The 20,096-nt window shown below is 37.0% G+C and overlaps 1 protein-coding gene across 2 annotated transcripts in view; it reads left to right on the forward strand.

Moving 5' to 3' along the window:
- LOC131222326 (formin-like protein 14) overlaps positions 1-19,753 on the forward strand; it is a 31,407-nt gene extending 11,654 nt beyond the window's left edge. Inside the window, exons 8-21 of one of the 2 annotated variants that reach the window (XM_058217354.1) lie at positions 4,348-4,419; positions 4,739-4,837; positions 9,619-9,660; positions 9,745-9,825; positions 9,925-9,975; positions 10,063-10,144; positions 10,236-10,330; positions 10,525-10,596; positions 10,717-10,833; positions 17,723-17,791; positions 17,875-17,941; positions 18,229-18,674; positions 19,131-19,252; positions 19,365-19,753. In XM_058217354.1, coding sequence (XP_058073337.1) covers positions 4,348-4,419; positions 4,739-4,837; positions 9,619-9,660; positions 9,745-9,825; positions 9,925-9,975; positions 10,063-10,144; positions 10,236-10,330; positions 10,525-10,596; positions 10,717-10,833; positions 17,723-17,791; positions 17,875-17,941; positions 18,229-18,377 — 996 coding nt within the window. In that variant the 3' untranslated portion in view covers positions 18,378-18,674; positions 19,131-19,252; positions 19,365-19,753. Of the gene's footprint in view, positions 1-4,347; positions 4,420-4,738; positions 4,838-9,618; positions 9,661-9,744; positions 9,826-9,924; positions 9,976-10,062; positions 10,145-10,235; positions 10,331-10,524; positions 10,597-10,716; positions 10,834-17,722; positions 17,792-17,874; positions 17,942-18,228; positions 18,675-19,130 lie in introns of both variants that reach the window. The other variant, XM_058217353.1, reaches the window with a different exon arrangement.
- The last annotated feature ends 343 nt before the right edge of the window (positions 19,754-20,096 follow it).

Here is a 20,096-nt window from a genome sequence, read left to right on the forward strand (position 1 = left end):
AATGTCACTCAATATAGGTCCCCGAGGAACATGTAGGACCCATCCTAACAGTCTAATAGGTGGAGCCAGCGATGCATATGAGATGCTCCTAGTATCTCTCAGGTTGAAGACACTGTTCAATCAATGGCCTACTTAGTGTTTATAGAACATAATGTAAGTGACAATCAACATTCAATGTTGAGTCGCAGGCTAAACATTGGATTCTTATTGGGACTGACTACTACTAAGCTGTTTTGGATAGCCTCATTCTTAATTCTATTGTTCCTAGTCCTTCCACACATCCATCTCAAGTTCTCAATATCTCATTTTTCTAATGCTCGTTCTCCGCTGATGTTGCTTCTTAATTGCCAACATTCTGCCCTGTATACATAGATGGGCTAACAATCATATTATGAAAAGTTTGGTGATGACAAGTGCAAAATGGTATAGGCAGAATACTGACCATAAGCAATGATCCAAAATACATTCTTTGTACGTTATTATGATGTGAATTTACATGTGGGGCCCAATTGAGCTGATCATCTGGATGATTGGATAGGAGGGGTCTGCTGCGGACTGTACATTGGACGATCATGGCCCTTCCAATCATGGCTACTCTTGGATCATGTGCAATGCATGGTGGACCACCTTGCCTTTCCAATGGCCTTTTGTTGATTGTAGGTGAACCCACTTGGGCCACATATTCACAAGGAAGGCATGAAAATATCGTATTGGATCATGGTTCTGCTGACCAAGGTATTCTGTGTCAGTAACTGTGGCCATAATGGTCACCACTATTATCGATATGAGTATCGGCAGTAACGGCCAATATGGGGGCGAATGATCGTTATGACCCCTGTAATGGTTGACTTTTTTTTTTTTTTTTGCCTGAAAAATTCTGAAAAAGAATATAAAAAATCCAGAGTAATGTAAATATTCCAAATATGTATTCATTGTTTGTTTTGAACATGTTTATGATAACGTAGTGATTCACTCTTTGGTGAGAGTGTTGTATCAAGCTGTATGGTGAATTTATGAACATGTTTATATGCCTATAATGTTTACACATCACAATCAAGCATTAGAATTAGAAATTGGAAAAAAGACAAATATACCATTTTTTTCAATTTTTTGAAAAAATGGCCCTTGAAGCTTCTATTCGTTCAAATAACCTCAATCTACGTTTTAAATCCTAAAAACTATAGTAAGAGTAGCCGAAATCTACTATAGAATGATCTAGAGGAGTTTTTGGAACGAGAAAAGTGAAAAAATGAGGACAAAAATTGATTTAAATAGAAAAAGGCGACCGTTACAGGGGAATGGTCATTATGCGTCCCAAAAAACCAACTGCCCCGTTTAACCCCCATATCGCATAATGGTTACGGTCGTATCGTAACGGATACGGAACACTTTGCCGCTGACCCTTGACGAAGACTCACTCCTGACGTACATATATACCATATAATGTATGCATGCATACATACATGCACATGTATGTTCTTGTCTGTGTGTTGCTGTGATCATTCATGGCATAACATAAATTTTTTTGGCATCTATTAAGTCATACTCGTAAATACCTGTGAAATATATTCACATGCATGCTTCTCCGTGTGTTTTCCTGTGGCCATTCATGGCCATATTATAATTTTTTAAAAGAATTTGCATCTTTTATTTTGTCACAATCCTAAAATATCCTGGACACATTAAGTTCCATATGCATATTAGGATTTTCACCTGTTTTGGTTGGTTATTATTACCGAGTTTCATTCTGAATGGAACCTTAGGAGAACCTATATTAAGATTTTTTGAGTTAATTGAGCTGTCTATTTTCTGCTGACTTTGCATAATATGTATGTGGAGAGTTATACCATTTGGATGCATGAGATTCAAGTTAAAACTAAAGTGTTGATTGGACAAAGGCTGACCCCATGCATTTATGGTTTACAACTACTTAATTGATAGCAACAGTTCCATTGAAAACCTGTCATGTATTTTGATGGACATTTTATGATTCCATTGCTTCGTGGTATATGCTCTTGGTATTTTATTTTTTTTTGATGGGATTCATGGGAACACCATTCCAATGTTTTGTTGAGGACTTGAAGTTGGTGCTTGAGAGCAGACAAAGGAGACAAAGTTTAGAGATGGTTTTATCTATTGTTGGTTGATGACTGACACTGTTAGCAGTTGTGGCTGGAATTTAATTTGGGATTTAGGCATTGTCAAAACTGGATACACGAAGGATTGGAATGTAAGATGCTCTCAGTTGGGAGGAGTTCAAGGGTCCTGCTCATCAGCAAACATACTGTTTGATGAGGATTTTGAACATGTGGACTTTATATTGACTGTCCAAACCATTGATTAGATAATCCTCTCTATGGGTGGGAGATGTTTAAAAAAGCTTTCAGATTGGTAGATTAAAACCATTGATTGATGGCCTAAAATTTTTATGGTTAAGGAGAGGTACATAATGGTTTGCATTCAACAAAAAGGTCCAGGAATCAAGGGGTTGGAATCTTCAAAATCTTGGTGTGTGCATGCGTGTGCATTTTTTTTTTTTTTTTTTTTTGGAGGAATCCCCCGTTCACAGCAAGGCTTGTCAGATCAATGGCTTGATCACCAAACCACGGTGTCAGATTCACAAAATCCTGTGCATCAGCAAAGAGCATGTTGCTGATGAGCAGGATGCTATAATTCCTACTTAGGTTGAGGATGTCCAGGATGCGTTTTGACGTTAAATAAATGTTTGAATTCCTTTCGTGGAAGGTTAAGGTTAGAAAAAGTCATTTTACCTAAAGGTTCAATTACATGCTCTTATTTTCATGGTTATTCTGGAAGACCCGAGAATTGGAGGGAGCCTTAAAGACTAGTGCACATCTTCAAGACTAAATGAAGAGTTGAAAGTTGGCAATCGGAATTCACTAATGTTTTAACAGTGCTTATTGATGTTCTAATTTGGTTTATCTGTGTGCAACCCATGAACAACCACTCTGAAACACAAATATTTAGCCAGATGACCCTTGACATCAGTCACTTGGGTTATCGTAGTAAAGAGTTCTGAGATACAGGCCCTGAAAGATGACCCTGAAGGCTATCATGAGTACTCACTGGAGGTCTTCTTGCCACCAGAACATTCTCTATTGTTTTTTTATTTGATTATATAAATTCCAGATAAAAAGTACTGTTAAAAAATCCAGTTGAAAAAGTTTCTATGTCAGTTGTTCATCTGTCTCATTTTTTGTGGACTTCTTTAGAAGGTTTTCTTAAGAAATAATCTAAAATCTATTTCAATTTATGTCAGTTTCTATGAACCAACTGCATCTTGTAGGAAGTAAAAAGGGTGCTGGCTGCTGCAAACAAATCAATCTGTTTTTTGTGCTTGAAAATTATGTCCATTTACCCAATGTTGTCAAAATCATTATCGTATCGCAAATCATAATAGGTGTTGAATTGTATCGAATCGCAAATCATAAGATTTTTTATGATCTTTAATGATCTTTATTAAAATATTAGTAATATAAATAAATCAGAAAAAAAAACTCAGTAATCATCCTTTTGCCTTCAATATGCAGTAATACCATGTCATGACTCATGATAGTGTTAAAGGATTCTTATCTTCAAGTCCTTCAAGAGATTTTCCTTAAAACATACAAGGATCCTTTAATAATTTATGTTCTTGTTGACTTTCTTGAATGTAGAATTATGTTAGAAAGGCAACATTTGATTATGTAGCCCGACGAAAAAAGATATTTTGATTTCTAACCATCATTCCACAATACATACAAGTCAACATGATCTTAACCATCCATAAAACATTCCAGATAAGCCATACATCAATTTGGTGTTTTGACCAATTAAGAAGTACGGAATGATTAAAAAAGCATTATGATTTAATGTTGGAGAACAAAATAAAATAATTTACCTTTTCTAAATGATTTTTTTTTTTTTTTCCGAAAGTTTTTTTTTTTTCCTTCTAAATGGTTCTTAAGCCCTCACCAATTCAAAAAGCATGCCAATTGAAGCTTAGAATACAAGAGAACATGCATAATTTGAATCGTAAATAGGGATTTGAATCGTAGATCGTAGGATTCAAATCATAAAATCATAAGATTCATATAAAAAGGGATTCAAAGGTGGGATTCAAATTGTTTTGCTTAAGATTCAACTCAAACTGTAAATTGTAAGATTTAAAATTGTTTTGCTTAGGATTCAACTCAAATTGTAAATCGTAGGATTTTGACAACATTGCATCTATCATGCTTTTGGTTGATGTTTTGATGTAAAGTTTCAGTTTTTATGTATTTAGCTTGCATCCCAAATTTACTTGCTGAGACAATGAGACCCTGACTTTGTTCTTTATTTTCTCAGGTGGACATGAACAGAGCAAAAAATTGTGAAATCATGCTTACAAAGATAAAAATTCCTTTATCAGAAATGATTGTAAGTTCATCTTTCCTTTATCTCGTGCTATGAGCTTAACAAGTTATAGGACAAGTTTTTAACTGGATATGAATGCAACTGCCAGTGTTTCTATTACTATTACATGGTTTCCATGAATAGCACCTCCATTACTGCCACCCGTGCATGAGAAGTCATCTTTGTCTTTTTCTTCCTTTCATGCCACCAGTGATTTTAGCAATTCTAAGTCATCATATAGTGCTTGATGGCTTGTGTACCTTGAGTCTTGACGCGCTGGTTTTTGACATGGTTTGTGTATGACTTTTTTTTCCTCTCTCTCTCTCTGGTTTTTCATTCCCAGAGTGCAATTTTGGCCTTGGATTCCTCAGTTTTGGACATGGATCTAGTTGAGAATCTCATCAAATTTTGTCCCACAAAAGAAGAAGTGAATATGCTGAAGGTATACTATTTTCTTCTTTTTTACCCTCCTGAAGTTGTATACTTTTACTCTTAAATGACTTCTATCCCATACAAAGCTCTACAATCTAATTAATAAGTTTTTAAATTTTTATTTTTTAAACTTGTCTACTTTTCCCTCTGAGACATGGCTTTTACTATTACCATGGTGTGTTGGGCCCCATGTACGGCCACACATGTTACGGCCACACGTGTGAACCCATAGGGTTGGCCGTATGGCCCCACCCTTACTCCTTTGGTTTCCCATCACTCATACCACAAAACCTTACTTTCTCTTGTCCAAACCCTAACCCTAAACGTAGAAATCCCAAATCTTCATTTTCCCTCAATTCTCCTAAACTCTAACTTCATCCTAGGTAGTATTAGACCTTCCCCTTTGGAAATAGGCTTACCCTATGCTATTTGGATGTTCCTACGTCCATTAGATCATAGTTTTCCTTATTTAATGGTTTTGTAGGATGATGCTTGGTAACCAAGGTTTGAATTATGCATGATATCCTTTTGGAATTTTGGTATTTTGATGATGGTAGCAAGTTTTGTGCTTTTAATTAATTAATTTAATTTTGTTGGTTGATCTCACACAATATTTGAGTTCCTGCATCGGTCCTACATCAAAAGGTCTACAACATAATGGTTTCGATTTCCTTTATGGACTCCATCATCTGCATATTCCATCTCCAGCTGTAGCATACAATCTTGACTTGACACATTAGTACAATAGTACTTGCATGCAATTCTGACTTATATTTTTTTGCCAAGGGTTTGAATGATTTCTATAAATTTTTAGTATTGCCACCAGTCTTTAAGGGTTCTATCCAGGGTTGAAAGTTGGGCAGGTTGGGTCGGGTTGGTGCTCAACCCTAGCCCAACCCAAAGTTCTTATACCTCAACCCTAACCCAACCCAACCCAACCCAACCTCGGGTTGGGAATTCTCAACCCAAGCCCAACCCAAGCGGGCTTGGTCGGGTTGGTCGGGTGGATACATGCTAATATTTTTGTTATTACATAAGTCTATTATGTTTCAATACACGTTTTATTTTTTGTACCTATAATTTTATTAATTATATATGTAATTATTAATTGTAAAGAACTTCATTTTTTCTAAAGTTGTGCTGTGTATAACACGCAATCTATTTGGGAGAGAAATCCAACTTATTTTGTTAGCTTGAGTAATCGGAAATAACGTGGACTAATGAGACCCAATGGCACTGGAAATTCTTGTGCCTTCAACATAGATGATCCACACTCAATTATATATCAATCGGGTTCGGATTGGGTCGGGCAACCCGAGACCTCAACCCAAGCCCGACCCAAGTTTTATCGGGTTCGTGTTTGTATAGCCCAAGCCTGAGACCAAACCCAATACATCTTGCCCGAGCCCAACCCAATGTCGAGTCGGTCACGAGTTGGTTGGGTTGAACCTGCCCGCTTTCAACCCTAGTTCTGTCGGAATTGTTTGCAATTGCTTGTTTTCATCGTTGACCTTTTTTTTTAAATTTTAATATTTAAATTAAAAAAAAATCTTTTTTGCACAAGGGAGTAGAATATGTTTTTTTTGTAAATTCTTGGGAACACGGAGACAAATACTAAGATTTGGAGGGGCACCTTGCATAAGCCATGCTGGCACAATACAAACTTTCTATTGACTTGGTTGAAGCCTAAACGTGCCTCCTTCAGTCAAGTTTCCGACATGGAAGCTTTCTCCAGTTTGTTTCATGGTGCAACTGGATTATCCATGATTCTTTTCTGCAACTAGTGAGTTGGTGATTTGAAGCTCCTTTGGGTTCTCACTCTATAAATCTATTTCTCAGCTCTTGTTTCCCTTGTTTCTTGGAATCTTGCGTGTATTAGTTCTATGTTCCAATGTTGTCAAAATCATTATCGTATTGCAAATCGTAGAAGGGGTTGAATCGTATCGTATCGCAAATTGTATCGTAAATCGTAAGATTTTTTTACAAATTTCCTTTAAAATTTTTTAAAAAATATGAAAAATATAAATAAATCAGATATATATTTTTAATTAAAAAAAAACAAAAACAAATCTGTCTTCCTTTTGCCATCAATGTGCACCAAGTAATACCATGTCATGATAGTGTTAAAGGATTCTTGTTCCTTTATTTTTTGTCTTCCATGAAATTTCCCTTAAAAAAACATTATTGTTACCTTTCTTGAATGTAGAATCACGGTGGAAAAGGTGGCCTTTGATACTGTAGAATGACAAAATAAGATATTTTGATTTTTAAACATCATTCCATAATACATATAAGTCAGCATGATTGTAACTATCCATAAAAACATTACAAGTAAGTCATACATCAAATTGGTGCTTCGACCGGTTAAGACGTAAGAAATCAGAAAAATAGCTTCATGATTTAACGTTGGAGAGAATATATGACGCAGGACTGATGCATTAACCGAATAACATGTGAGATCAAGTAGCAGAATTAAGACAATTAACAAAAAAACACAAGCATTGTCATAATCATCACGAATCCCATGAAAACCAAAAGAACATCATGCTGATCCTAGCCTAAGTTACCAACATCATCACACATGATTATTAAATAAAACGAAACTAGGATCTAATGGATGTGGAGACATCCAATTAGCATAGGGTATAGTCTATTTCAAAATAGAAAACCTAATACAACCTAGGGTGAAAATTAAGATTTGGGTAATTTGGGAAAGTAGGAAAGTTAGGGATTTTAGATTTAAGGTTAGGGTTTCGGGAATGGAAGAAAGGGGTTTAGGAGAAGACGAAGGCTTATTTGTGAGAATCGAAGAACTTGAAAACAATAGCTTGATGGATGGGAAAAGAGATGGTAGTGTGGGGATAGATGGAGACCTTGCACCTCCGTTAATGAAGATTAGCCTCGCAATAATCTCCATTCCAAATCGCATGGAGGTATCTTTAAATCGCATGAAGATGGAAGAAGAAGAAAGCAAGAGCTTTTTTTTTTTTTTTTTGTTCTTTTTTTTTCTCTCTCTCTCTCTCTCTCTCTGTTTTTTTAAATCACAAAACTTAATGAGGGAAAGGGTCACACGCCCACCCTCTTTTTATAGCTTTAAGAAAGTTGAAAAATTATAATTAACACCCTGTTTTGTGAATTTTGACGAAAATAGCCATTGTCTAACTAAAATCAACTAAAACACTTATAGCAATGTCCAAAGATAACATAAACAAAACTAAATCCTATAATGCTGATAAAATCTAAGAAAACTAGTTTGGACGATTCACGATCAATGGCCCAATCATGTGTTCCAATGGTCTGATCGTCACGCCCATCCGATCCAACGGTCTGGATCACTCCATAACGCAACCCATGTGCATCTTCCCAGTGTGTGGTCTTCCAGATGCTCGCACATGCACATGGGTTCTTCAGCACGATCACAGGTACTCGCCTAGCCACAGGGAAATCGGTGCGGCCCGCCTCCTCATCTGATACGTATGCAAGGGTGTACGTGATGTGATGTCCTCATCAATATATATTATTTAATCTCTTATAAAGAACTAATACAAATAATTTACCTTTTCTAAATGATTCTTGAAGCTCCCACCAATTTAAAATTATAAAATGAAAGCCAAGTGAAGTTTAAAGTAGAAGAGAAGACGTATAATTTGAATCATAAATCGGTAATAATAAATCATAGAATCATAGGATTCATATAAAAAGGGATTCAAGGTTGAGATTCAAATCATTTTGCTTAGGATTGGACTAAAATCGTATATTGTAAATCCTAAATCGTAGGATTTTGCTATGCTCGTTTTCAGAAATGAAAAAGGGGACCAAACCCTCCTTTTTTCAGCTGATCCCAGGGATCAAAGTTTCCATTATGGAGATACGAGTGTAGGATTGATTTGTCGAATTACTCTGCACTGCTACAGTTTATGTCAGCTTAGTTTTGCGAGACGGCTTTAGCTTTGGCAGGATGCTAACTCTCAGGTGAATTGGACCCTTAAACTATATGATTTGGAGCCAATATTTTCTCATATGGATCCTGGACACCCCTAGCATGCACATGGAATCAATCGGAGAAGCAGCTTGTAGCTGTGGGGCAGTTTGCTCGATAGTTTCTTCAGCAGGCTCTGTTTTTTAATTTTTCCCCTCTTTTTTGTGCTTTTGAACGTATGAGTTGTGTCCAAAACAGCCATGGGAACTAGATGTCACAACTTAGGCACATTATAGAGCCCAAATGTTCAAAAAATGAAAAGCCATAGCCCTAGTGTTGCAACTAACGTTTGAGTAGGGACATCTATGATATTTCTTTCTACCATTTTTTAAGTATGTCTTACCCATCCTTGATTGTGTTGGAAAACTAGAAAATAACTATTTCATACCAGTGAGCTTTCTGCCAATGGTCGAGCATGGAAACATTCATTGGAACCCTTGAATGACAATCGTTTCGCCATTGCATCAATTTTTCCAATGGCACTTCCACTGTTGGGATTTTGGAAGCTTTATTTCCTAAAGGTTGGTCCAGGTTGGGGGCTAGTTATTCTCTCTTGCAGTTCCAGGTTTGATGGAAGATACTATTCTATTACTGATGGTAAAGTTCTGGAGGGCCTATCCTTTAAGGGGTCATTTTATGAAATGAAAATTCTCTTTTGCATCTTGATTTTCTCAACCATTTATGCTATACTGCAATTCAGTATATTTTAAACTATTACTCATCTTCTCTACGCACAGAACAATTTTCACATAATTAATGTACCATGGTGAATTTTCTCTATTATTTGCTTACTGGCATTCACCATGTTTCAGAATTACACAGGCAACAAGGAAATTCTTGGCAAGTCTGAACAGGTAAGTTCTGACACCTTGATCATGTCATGTCATTTTTCAAATTTTTTTTTTCTAACACCAAGTTTTGGTTGATAAACCGGTCAGTTTTTTCTGGAGCTGATGAAGGTCCCTCGAGTCGAATCCAAGTTACGGGTGTTCTTATTCAGAATTGCCTTTTCTACCCAGGCATGTAGTTCTGCACAATGGCAACACATGTTGGACATTTCTTCATGGAATAATCTTTTATTTGTCATCACATTTTATGTATGTTCAACGTTTCTGCAGGTGAAGGACTTGCGGTCCAACTTAATTACAATTAATGATGCATCTAGAGAGGTATCCTTCAAAGCATCCATGTGCAAACTAATGAAGATGGAGTTCTCTCTGTCAGCTACATCTAATGCATCAAACATTCCATTCTAGGTGAAAGAATCTGTAAAATTGCGGGGGATAATGCAGACGATCCTTACTTTAGGAAATGCATTGAATCAGGGCACAGCACGAGGTACAAATGTAATATACACGCAAGTAAATAATGTGTTTGTGATTTCATGAAGCTAGAAGTTGTTATAACTAGTTTGTTTTGTATCTTGCAGGATCTGCTATAGGATTTAAACTGGATAGCCTTCTTAAGTTGTCAGATACTCGTGCAATAAACAGTAGAATGACTTTAATGCATTATTTGTGCAAGGTATAATGTTGAAGCAACTTCCGTGCCGGGTGTGTTTTTGTGTGTGTGTGTGTGTGTGTGGACATGTATTTATGTATTAACACAAATTTTATACTTATATTTAAATATTTCAATTTGTTATGTAAAAATCCTTTTTTCTTAAGAATAACTAATTGATTTTTCTAATTTTAATGTTTACTCTCGCATTTGTTTAGCTTGTTGGTGAGAAAATGCCAGAGTTGCTAGATTTTGATAAAGATCTGGTTCATTTGGAAGCTGCCTCTAAGGTATATCTATTTTTTTCTGTTATTGGTGTCTTAGTCTTAAATATAATAAAGTTTTTTTACTTTTACTTTTATTTTTTATTTTTTAATTTTTATAACCCTTTTCTGTCTTTTGAAGCACAGATCCAACTCAAGTTATTGGCTGAAGAAATGCAAGCAGTAAATAAGGGGCTTGAAAAGGTTGAGCAAGAACTCACTGCCTCAGAAAGTGATGGTGCTATATCAATAGGCTTCCGGAAGGTGAGGAACTTTTTGTTTGTGTGTGTGTGTGTGTGTGTGTTGGTTCTTCTTAGAGTGGTCTTTGTTCCCGTTCGTTTTCTAGATGGCTTTAAATATCTTTCTGTTGTTGGATAATTGTTCTTTAGTTTCTATCACTTTTGTTATTTGATGTTTGCTATATTTTTTGATAACATGGTAATATAACATTTTATTAAAAAGAAAACATACATTTAGAGTGTGTGTGCTTGTGTATGTTTTACGGCACATTTATGTATCTAGGGATTGATATTGGGGTCGAGTGTGTATTTTCTTTTGGTGCTCCTTTATGCACCATTCTTTTAAGATGCTTAGGGTTTTATAAAAGATAATTAGGGTGTGAGAGAAGGTTATTCTCTGCAACACTCATTTTGTCAGAAGTCTCCAATTTCTCTTCTCCACAGTGTGTAAAGTAAAATGGTATCAGAGCGGTTCTTAGAATTCAACACCTAAGAGATCCTTCTCCTTATTTCTCTCTTGCTTGCCTTTATTCTCTATTTCTTTCTTCTTTCTTTCTTCCATTCTTCCTTTCTTTCTTTCTTTTCCCTTCTTTCCTCCATCATCTCCTTCCGGGACCATTAGCAAGCCCAACTGGTCCATCCAGTCTAGTCTGACCCTCTAGCAAGCCTAGGGCTAGGCAGCATGGTTGGCTCCTTCGGGAGGCATTGTAGCCTTCTCTCGTGTATTGTTGTCCGACAGAGTTTTGAGTCCCAGTTTACTGCCGGGAGCCATGTTTGCTATTTGAGTTGAAGTAGCTTCATAAGATTCTAGTATGTGGCGAGTTTTGGGTTGATAAGTTATTAATTGGAGATTGTTGAGATGGGTAATCAACCTCTGATGGGTTGATATTTAGGGGTGTGATGCTTCCTAAACTAGTTGTATGATGTCCTAGAAATTGTTGGAGTCTCATTGTTGAGATGGGTGATCAACTTGTGATTGGTTGATCTAACGCCCGCAAAAAAAAATGAATTTGAGATAGAGTTCATATTTCATCTCTATCTCTTATCCAAACATAATCTTTATCTCCTATCTTATCTCTATCTCTAATTCTTCTCCCTTGTATATATCTATAACTCTCCCCGTATCTCTCAACCTCTCAAATGAGCTTTTCCTTTTATGTAAGGTGTTGTAAGAAGGGTTCTACTCACAACTTAGATATTAACAAAAAGGCACTCTACGTATAACTGAGAAAGGGAGAGAGGGAGAGGATTTTGGAGAGCTTAGATCTGGTAAGTTTATTGTCCTTCTTTCATTAATTTTTTTGTACATTTAATATAATTTGACTCGATCTATGCAATGAATGGTTTGGATCGGCCACACTTTCATTGCATTGATCTGTAGGTAGATACAATGTAAAAACGATGGAAAGCTAAGATTCCATGCGAAGTTTCTTGTCGCAGAGATCGACTCGTGTGTATCTGATCGAATCAAATTAGATCCGTATGGATGATACGATCTTAAGGCTAAAATATACAAGGGCCATAACTTTCAAATTAGTCTGACTATTGGATAGGCCATACTAGTCAGATCTAGAAGTTTTTAATAAGGAAAGCTCAAATTTATGCGCAAGTGTTTGTATCACTTGGCGTAGAAGGTCGAGATGGGCCATCGGTGTGTGTGGTTAGATCCACACTATTCATCCAACGTGTAGAGGCAAAATATGCCAAGATCTCAAGAATCTAGATGATCCAATCATCCAGTGGGCCACCCCAATCAATTATTTGCCATTCAATTTTAGAATCTAGATGTAAATAAGCATATGAATGGTTCAGATTAGTAAATCCATGTCTTCTCTGGTGTTGACCAAGGAGTGGACAATGATGGTTGTAGATCTATCTAAATTGGTTAAATTTCGTCCAACGATCTGTGTACCTTAAAATGTATTTTCTCGATTCGATGACATCAATCAATAGTTGTCTGAATAGAATTTTTAAAAAAATGAATTTTGATAATTGAATTTAATGAATATATTATTTCAATTATTTAATCATTTAGGGTTTGACTACTTAGGATGATAATCAAAGGCAGGATCCACCGTGTAATATAACCGGATGAATAACAATGTTGTGGATATAATTGATAGGATTTACGAATTCAAATAAATATGATCATCTTGTGGATTCTTCACTAGTAGACCTAGGTGAGTGATCCCATTATGTTTTATGTTCATTGGAATTAAAATAAATTATTTGTGATGGTTTGATTGATTGATGTAGTGATTGGAGTGTTTTGTTATGATGTTGTTGATTTAACTACTATGAATGTATATTACGGTAAATCACATGCTAATCTGTGCCAAATTGCATGAATTATGATAATAGTACGTTAAATTCATATATGAATATTCTGATCAAGATAAATAACTATGACAGATATGAAAATGATGCAATCATCCATCATACAAACACATTGCATTGTCAATCTGGGGGTCCTCCCTTGAAGAAACATCGATCCTGGTAGATCGTTACCAGATGCGGGCTATACCCAAGCCTACCAGAAGGTGGAAGTCTACCTAACGGGTGGATGCGGGTTGACGATCTCCAACCCAAGCAGATGGATGATCATTCCATCTGATGTATTTTTACACAATTTGCATCTATATCATTGTGCATACTCTGTTTCTATTATATCTTAATTTTAAAAAGCATGAATCATATTGAGTTTTCTCACTAAGCCTGGCCAGCTTACATTTTTATTGATGGAAAAACCGGACAGATGGGCAATTAACTACTAAGTTGATGCATGAACAAGAAGTTGTGGCTGAACTGGTGCACGACCCATGTTAGACGTGGCCGTATCTATCTGAAGAGGAACTGAGCGCATTTGGACCGTTCCTAATTATTTAATTAGAATTTTACTTGTTAGGATAGTATGATTCATATATAATGAATGATGATATTAGTTGTAAGATTTTAAGCATTTGATTGATTTTAATTGAATTGTTCTAGGTATATAGCAAGTGCTCATTGGTAAGTTGTATTGACTAATGAATGGTGTCTGATTTATGCTGATTGAATGTTTATGGATGTTGAGAATGGACAAATGTTGATGCTTAAATCATTTTGTGTGAATGATTGTGAATGGATCTAATTAGAATGTAAAATGAATTTTACTTTTGCCTCTGAATAATCATATAATGAAATGAGTTAAGTACACAATGTACGAGTTATGACTTGAAACTCGGATTTGAGGGTGCACACTCTGTACTCGAATTTCAGGCGTGACAATTGATATTTAGGGGTGTGATGCTTCCTAAATTAGTTGTATGGTGTCTTAGAAACTATTGGAATCTCATTGTCGAGATGGGTGATCAACCTGTGATGGGTTGATATTTAGGGGTGTGATGCTCCCTAAACTAGTTGTATGGTGTCCTAGAAATTGTTGGAATCTCATTCAATGGTTGTCTATTTTTATTTTTGCGAATTTCTACTTCTTGCACAACTTCTTTGGCTTAGATTTGGCACGTGTGATCTCCCTTAATCAATTTAAATTCTAGGTCCAAATTTCATTTTTTGGTGCCTTGACACACCCAAGGTACCTTGATGTTTTCTATTTTGTTTAGGAATGCAGATTCCCTACCTTTGGAATCACGGCATTTTCATTCCTCCAAAATTTGTACCATACATGTGGGAACATGTATGATCGAAACCAAGCATCCTTCGGGTTGGACCACTAATTGGCCATGACAAAAAATTTCTTTGATTGTTGTATCTTATCCATCTAATAAATGGACTTTTTTCTCACTAAATGGGATATGCTTTTGACTTTTAGTGTTCATTGCATGTCACCAATTACAAGGCTAGAATCGTCCAAATATTGTGGATTGTGGACTACTGAAAGGTTGATGGTTGAATAAGGCCCACTGGGCCCAAGTCATGTAACAAGGCCCATAGGGCCCATTCATTTTATTTTTATCATTATAAATAGGAGTAGATGGCTAGGGTTTCAATACCCCGTAAGTGTCTCCTGTACTTGCTATTTCTCTCCTCTCTTTCTCTCATATTATTTCTCTCTTCTGTCTTTCTTCTCCTTCTTCCATCTTCCCCTTATTGTAGCTTCTTATGAGTCCTCAAGATTAGCACCATGTAGCTGTTTAACATGGCATTAGAGCTTACGTGTTCCTAGAATTTCTTCTTCTTTTAGGGTTTCTTCTTTTCCGTTTACTTTTTTCTTTCTTGTTCTTCTTCAAATTTTTTTTTAAAGTTTTTTTTTTTTTGGACTTGCTGATCTTTGTGTTGCATTGGCTAAGGTTTGTTGAATTTTTTCTGTTCAAGCAGATTTTTGTGTTGCCTTGGCCAGTGTTTGCTGGATTTTTTCATTGAAGCAGATTTTTGTTTTGCCTTGCCTAGGGTCTACTGGATTTTTCCTGTTAAAACATATTTTTGTGTTGCTTTGGATAGGGTTTGCTGATTTTTTCTTTTAGGGCAGATTTTTGAGTATTTTTATATTTCCCTTCCTAATCCTCAGTGCTTCCCTTCCTTTCATTCATTTTTCTTTTTTACTTTTCATCTTTCTTTCCTTCTTCCTTTTAACTTTTATTCTTCCAATCTTTATCAAAAAGTTGTGTTTCCCTTTCCCTTAATATTCTTTTCTTTCTTTCATTTCCTTCCCTGCACAATAACTTCTTATTAGCCCTTTTTTTCTTTCACCCTCCATTCTTCAACAAGTGGTGGTTCCCTTCCTTCCTTACATAGCAACTTATTAGCCCTTTTCCCTTTTCCCTTCATCCTTCTTTCTATTTCTAATAGTCTTGAGGCCTTTTCCTCACTGACTTGTGTGATTCGTGAGAAGGGGCAGCTTGCGGCTGGATTTTTTTTTTTTTTTTTTTGGGTTTTGCATAATGTGTTGTTGGATTTGAAGCCTCTTTGATATGCGGTTGAAGCTTTTGCTGATTTTTCTACTGTTCGGCTGAAAATGTTGCCATAAATCTTATTCTATTTCTTCTTCTTCTTTTTATTTTTTTATTTTTTTATTTTTATTTTAAAAGATTTTTTTGAAGGGTTTGTTGTTTTTTGTTGAATGGTCGGAGTTGGACTTCCAGGTTGCAGGTATTTGATCGGATTGTCTCTCTTTCTATGTGACGTGTGCTTGTCTGTTCTCCGCATCTCCTTCAACGACTCAGCAACTTCTTTTTTTCAGGCTCTCCTTGCTAAGATGTGTGACATGGCTAGTATTTACACCGGATAGTTGGTCCAGACACATTTATATAGCGAACAATTGGTTCAGGCTTGGTTGGATTGAGTGATTGTCCCGGCCTTGGCTCAGACTTATGATTGTACTGTGCTTGTTTACTTTGAGCAATTGGCTCAGACTTTTTTTATATTGGATAGTTGGTCCATTCTTATTTGTTCCAGATCGTTGTGTTGGGCTGTTGACCCAGCCTTAGCTGAGCTAGATAGTTGATTTAGACTCGTTTGTTTATATTGGACAGTTGGTCCATTCTTATTTGTTTCAGATAGTTGTCTTTACTTGTGATTGTTTTGGGTAGTTGGCCTTGCCTCGGTTGAGCTGGATACTTGATCCAGACGTATTTGTGTTAGATGATTGTTTTGGTAGGTCACATGACTGAAGTTGCAGATATGCTTGTTCACCTGAAGTTATTGGTTGTCGTATCGCATCCAGTTTTCATCTACTCGCTCGCCTCTTGTCACAACCAGTGCTACTCATCTTTGCAATCGTGCTACTTTTTTATTTTTATTTTATGCTTTTAAGAAGTCTTTTATGTGCCTCTCTAAACTCAAGTTCCTCTTCTCGGAGCACCTTGAGTTTGAGGGGGGGTGTTAGAGAGGAATTTCTTTCTTTCTTAGGTTTGATTATGCTAGCCCTTGTTTCAAGTTGGGCCTCATTAGGATGCCCTAGATTGAGGGGAGTGTTGAAAGGTCGATAGTTGAATAAAGCCCATTGGGCACAAATCCATGTAATAAGGCCCACGGGGCCCATTCACATTTTTACTATTATAAATAATAATAGAGGGCTAGGGTTTCAATACACCATAGTAATCTCATGTTCTTGTTATCTCTCTCGCTTTCATTGTCTCTTGTCAATCTTTCTTCTTCATTTTGTTGTAGCTTCTCATAAGCCCTCATGATTAGCACCATGTAGCCGTTTAACATGGACTGAGGCCTATTAACTGTTGGAAATGCCAAATCCAAAGTTTTCATCTAGTCCATGTATGCCATGTTTGCAGAAACAACATGGAGGAATGAAAATGCCATGCCTCCAAAGGCACTGAACCCGTTTCCGTTTAGGTCTAATTGTGACGCTTATGCTTACCCATGTGAAATAGTGGTCTGTAATGGCCTCTTACTTGACTACCCAGATGTCAAACTTGGATACTCTTCTAATAGAGCAACATTCATTGGGTTAATGATGACCTTGTTAAATGCCTATTTGAAGCTGATTAAGTAAGTTGATTTATCCAATTGATTCACATGAATGGCTTTATACATTAATAACTTCAAACTTTAAATGATTCCAGTGAAACTGATACCTCAAGGGACTTTAACTTCCTCTCCCTGGTTCTTGTGATAAAGGGCTGGTATTAGCACTGAATCTGAGGCAACAAGATCTCAGTTGTGTGGTGTGGGGAGTGGGAGAACTCCCACCCTACCCTTTTTTCCCCTTGAAAGGCATGAACGTTTTGTGGAATGGGTCAAGGTCCATGATATGGCTCCTCCCAGCTGAAATTTGTTGTTGTAGTGTTAATTCATTTGACTTAGAAGGTCGTTGGTTCGACTGGACACTTGATACCTTTAGAACTATTTAAATTATGCTGTATTTGTGTAGGCTTGTCAATTCTAATATTTGACGTTTTATGTTCGTTTCTTATTTTGCTGGTTTTCATGGCGTAATACTTGTAGTTTTCCTCATTTAGGCTTTAAAAAGTTTCCTTGATACTGCTGAGGCTGAGGTTAGGTCTCTCACATCCCTGTACTGTGAAGTGGTAAGTTCTGCTTTTGCCATTATTGTTGACAGCTATTGCCAGGTCGATAACTTTGGATTTTGATTTAAATAATTGTCTTGCAGGGAAGAAATGCAGATTCGCTGTCTCAGTATTTCGGTGAAGATCCAGCTTGTTGTCCCTTTGAGCAAGGTCAGATGCTTTCAACAACTCCATCTCTGTGGAAAAGTCATCAACTGTGTGGGAGTCATGCTACTTAATCATTAAACACATTCGCGCACACGCCTAATCTATCCTTGGCCAAAACTGGGTCGACTAAAGCCAAATCTGACATAGTCGAAACAAGTTGTACTGGTTTTTCTCCCTGGGCTGCTGCAATCCAAAACTGTTCTTTGATTCGTCAATGGGATGCCACTTGTGATCATTGGTTGACCTTCTGAGTCATGAGTGATTTTTTTTTTCCTTGGTTCTTTTTGCAGTGACTTCAATTTTGGTAGTCTTTCTCAACATGTTCAAGAAATCGCACGAGGAGAATGCTAAGCAGGCTGAGGCTGAGAAGAGGAAATTGGAAAAGGAAGCCATGAAAGAAAAGGCAGGACAACTTTCAGCCAAAAAGGAAAAGGATTAGCTACAGTGTTGATAGTTTAAAAACTTTAGTTCTTGCAATCAAACACATTCCCAGATCAGAGAAGCCCACACCCTCGGCAAAGGTGTCAGCTGTATGAAGTTTATTCTTGTAAATTTGCGGCAAGGGACTAAACTGGCATCTTGGATGTTGGTTACCACTTTCCTGACGCCACAACATTCATTTTCGTCCAAGTGCATATAAAATATGGTGACCTTACAGATCTTCTGGAATCCATAGCAAACTCAAAAGAATTCAACGGATCAGATTGCATACACAGCCCGTGACAACTTTGTGCAGGTAGTGTCCTTTTGCTCCATCTGTTAGTAAGATGAAATGAATATTATACTTTTTTTAAATCCACTGAAAATGGTGTGACCCACAATTTGGTAACCTTAGCCTTTGATCTTGTGGGCCAACATCATGGAATGGACCATGCCGTACTATCTCACCTATTGGATGATTCTGCTGATCCATTGAAACTGGACAACTACAATGGATTGTGAATGCTCCACATTGCAGACGGCCAAGTTGGATGGTCACAATCATCCGGTTATGGAGATTCTGTGGATACATCCACAGTTTGACTCACGACATGGACGCCAAGAAGTCAGTCCACATGTACGGTTTGTTGGGACAAACAGAAGCTCTACCCAGCATTGTATTTATCTCGTTAGAGATTGTGCAACCACGTATGATTATTTGCCTTTGTTCTTCTGGCTGTTTGTTTTACTGTCATTTATCTTTCTTTTGCAGTCTGGTTGTCTGACCCACGCCTGGATGGCATTTGATTATAGCAAAAGCTTATTTTAATGAGGTGATGAAAAAGCAAGAAAATCATTTCGGCATACTACGTGTACATATGAGTCGTAAATGAGGTGTAGCCTTGCCTTCTCTTAAACTTGTCTCATATTCACGTTGTAAGTTTCTTCTGCTTAATTACATAGGCATCATCTTATTCTGGCCGTTGTTGGTCTCATGTCACTTCAGCTCTTCCTTATCAAAGGAGCAGCAGATGATTTGATGCCTGCACATGCACTTGCACACGGGAAATTGGTATTCCTACAGATGGGTCCCCACCCCAACGTCAAAATCCATGCTCTAAACGTTCAATTTATATTTATTTGTCAAGTGTCAGAAAGAGAGCACTGCATTGCAGCCCTTCAATCAGAGCTGCATGTCTTTCTCTACAATCATATTAACATCAAGACCATGGAATTTATACAGCAGATTATGCTTTTCCTTTCTTTGTGCTACCAGTAATGTAAACATGAGATTTGCTAGCCCCACATGTTCCTTTAAATGTTTCATATGCGCCTACCCGGAATTTTGACATTACCCCGAAGTTCAATCTTGGACGGTTTGGATGGATGTGCCTTTCAATGCGTTTAAGGTGGAAGCATTGGTATGGTCCACGGTACCACCGTATTAATCTCTAGAACTATCACAAGCGTACATTAGATGGTTCCTACTGATTTGTAAATATGCGGTGCTTTAGTTGAGCAATGGCATGCCTGAAAACTGTAGGGTCATTGTGTGATATTCATCTGATGGGCCACAACTGCACAACTGGTTGGTGCACATGTTGATGGATCTTTACCACAATCAGTGGGTTATCTCGTTGATTAATGCTAGCTACTCGACCTAAAGCTTGGCCATTTTACAGGCTGGTAGACCATTGGATCATTCCATTTTAGCTTGGTTAAAAAGAATTATAAAAGC

The sequence above is a fragment of the Magnolia sinica genome, chromosome 13 (genome assembly GCF_029962835.1).
Source record: "Magnolia sinica isolate HGM2019 chromosome 13, MsV1, whole genome shotgun sequence".
NCBI lineage: Eukaryota > Viridiplantae > Streptophyta > Magnoliopsida > Magnoliales > Magnoliaceae > Magnolia > Magnolia sinica.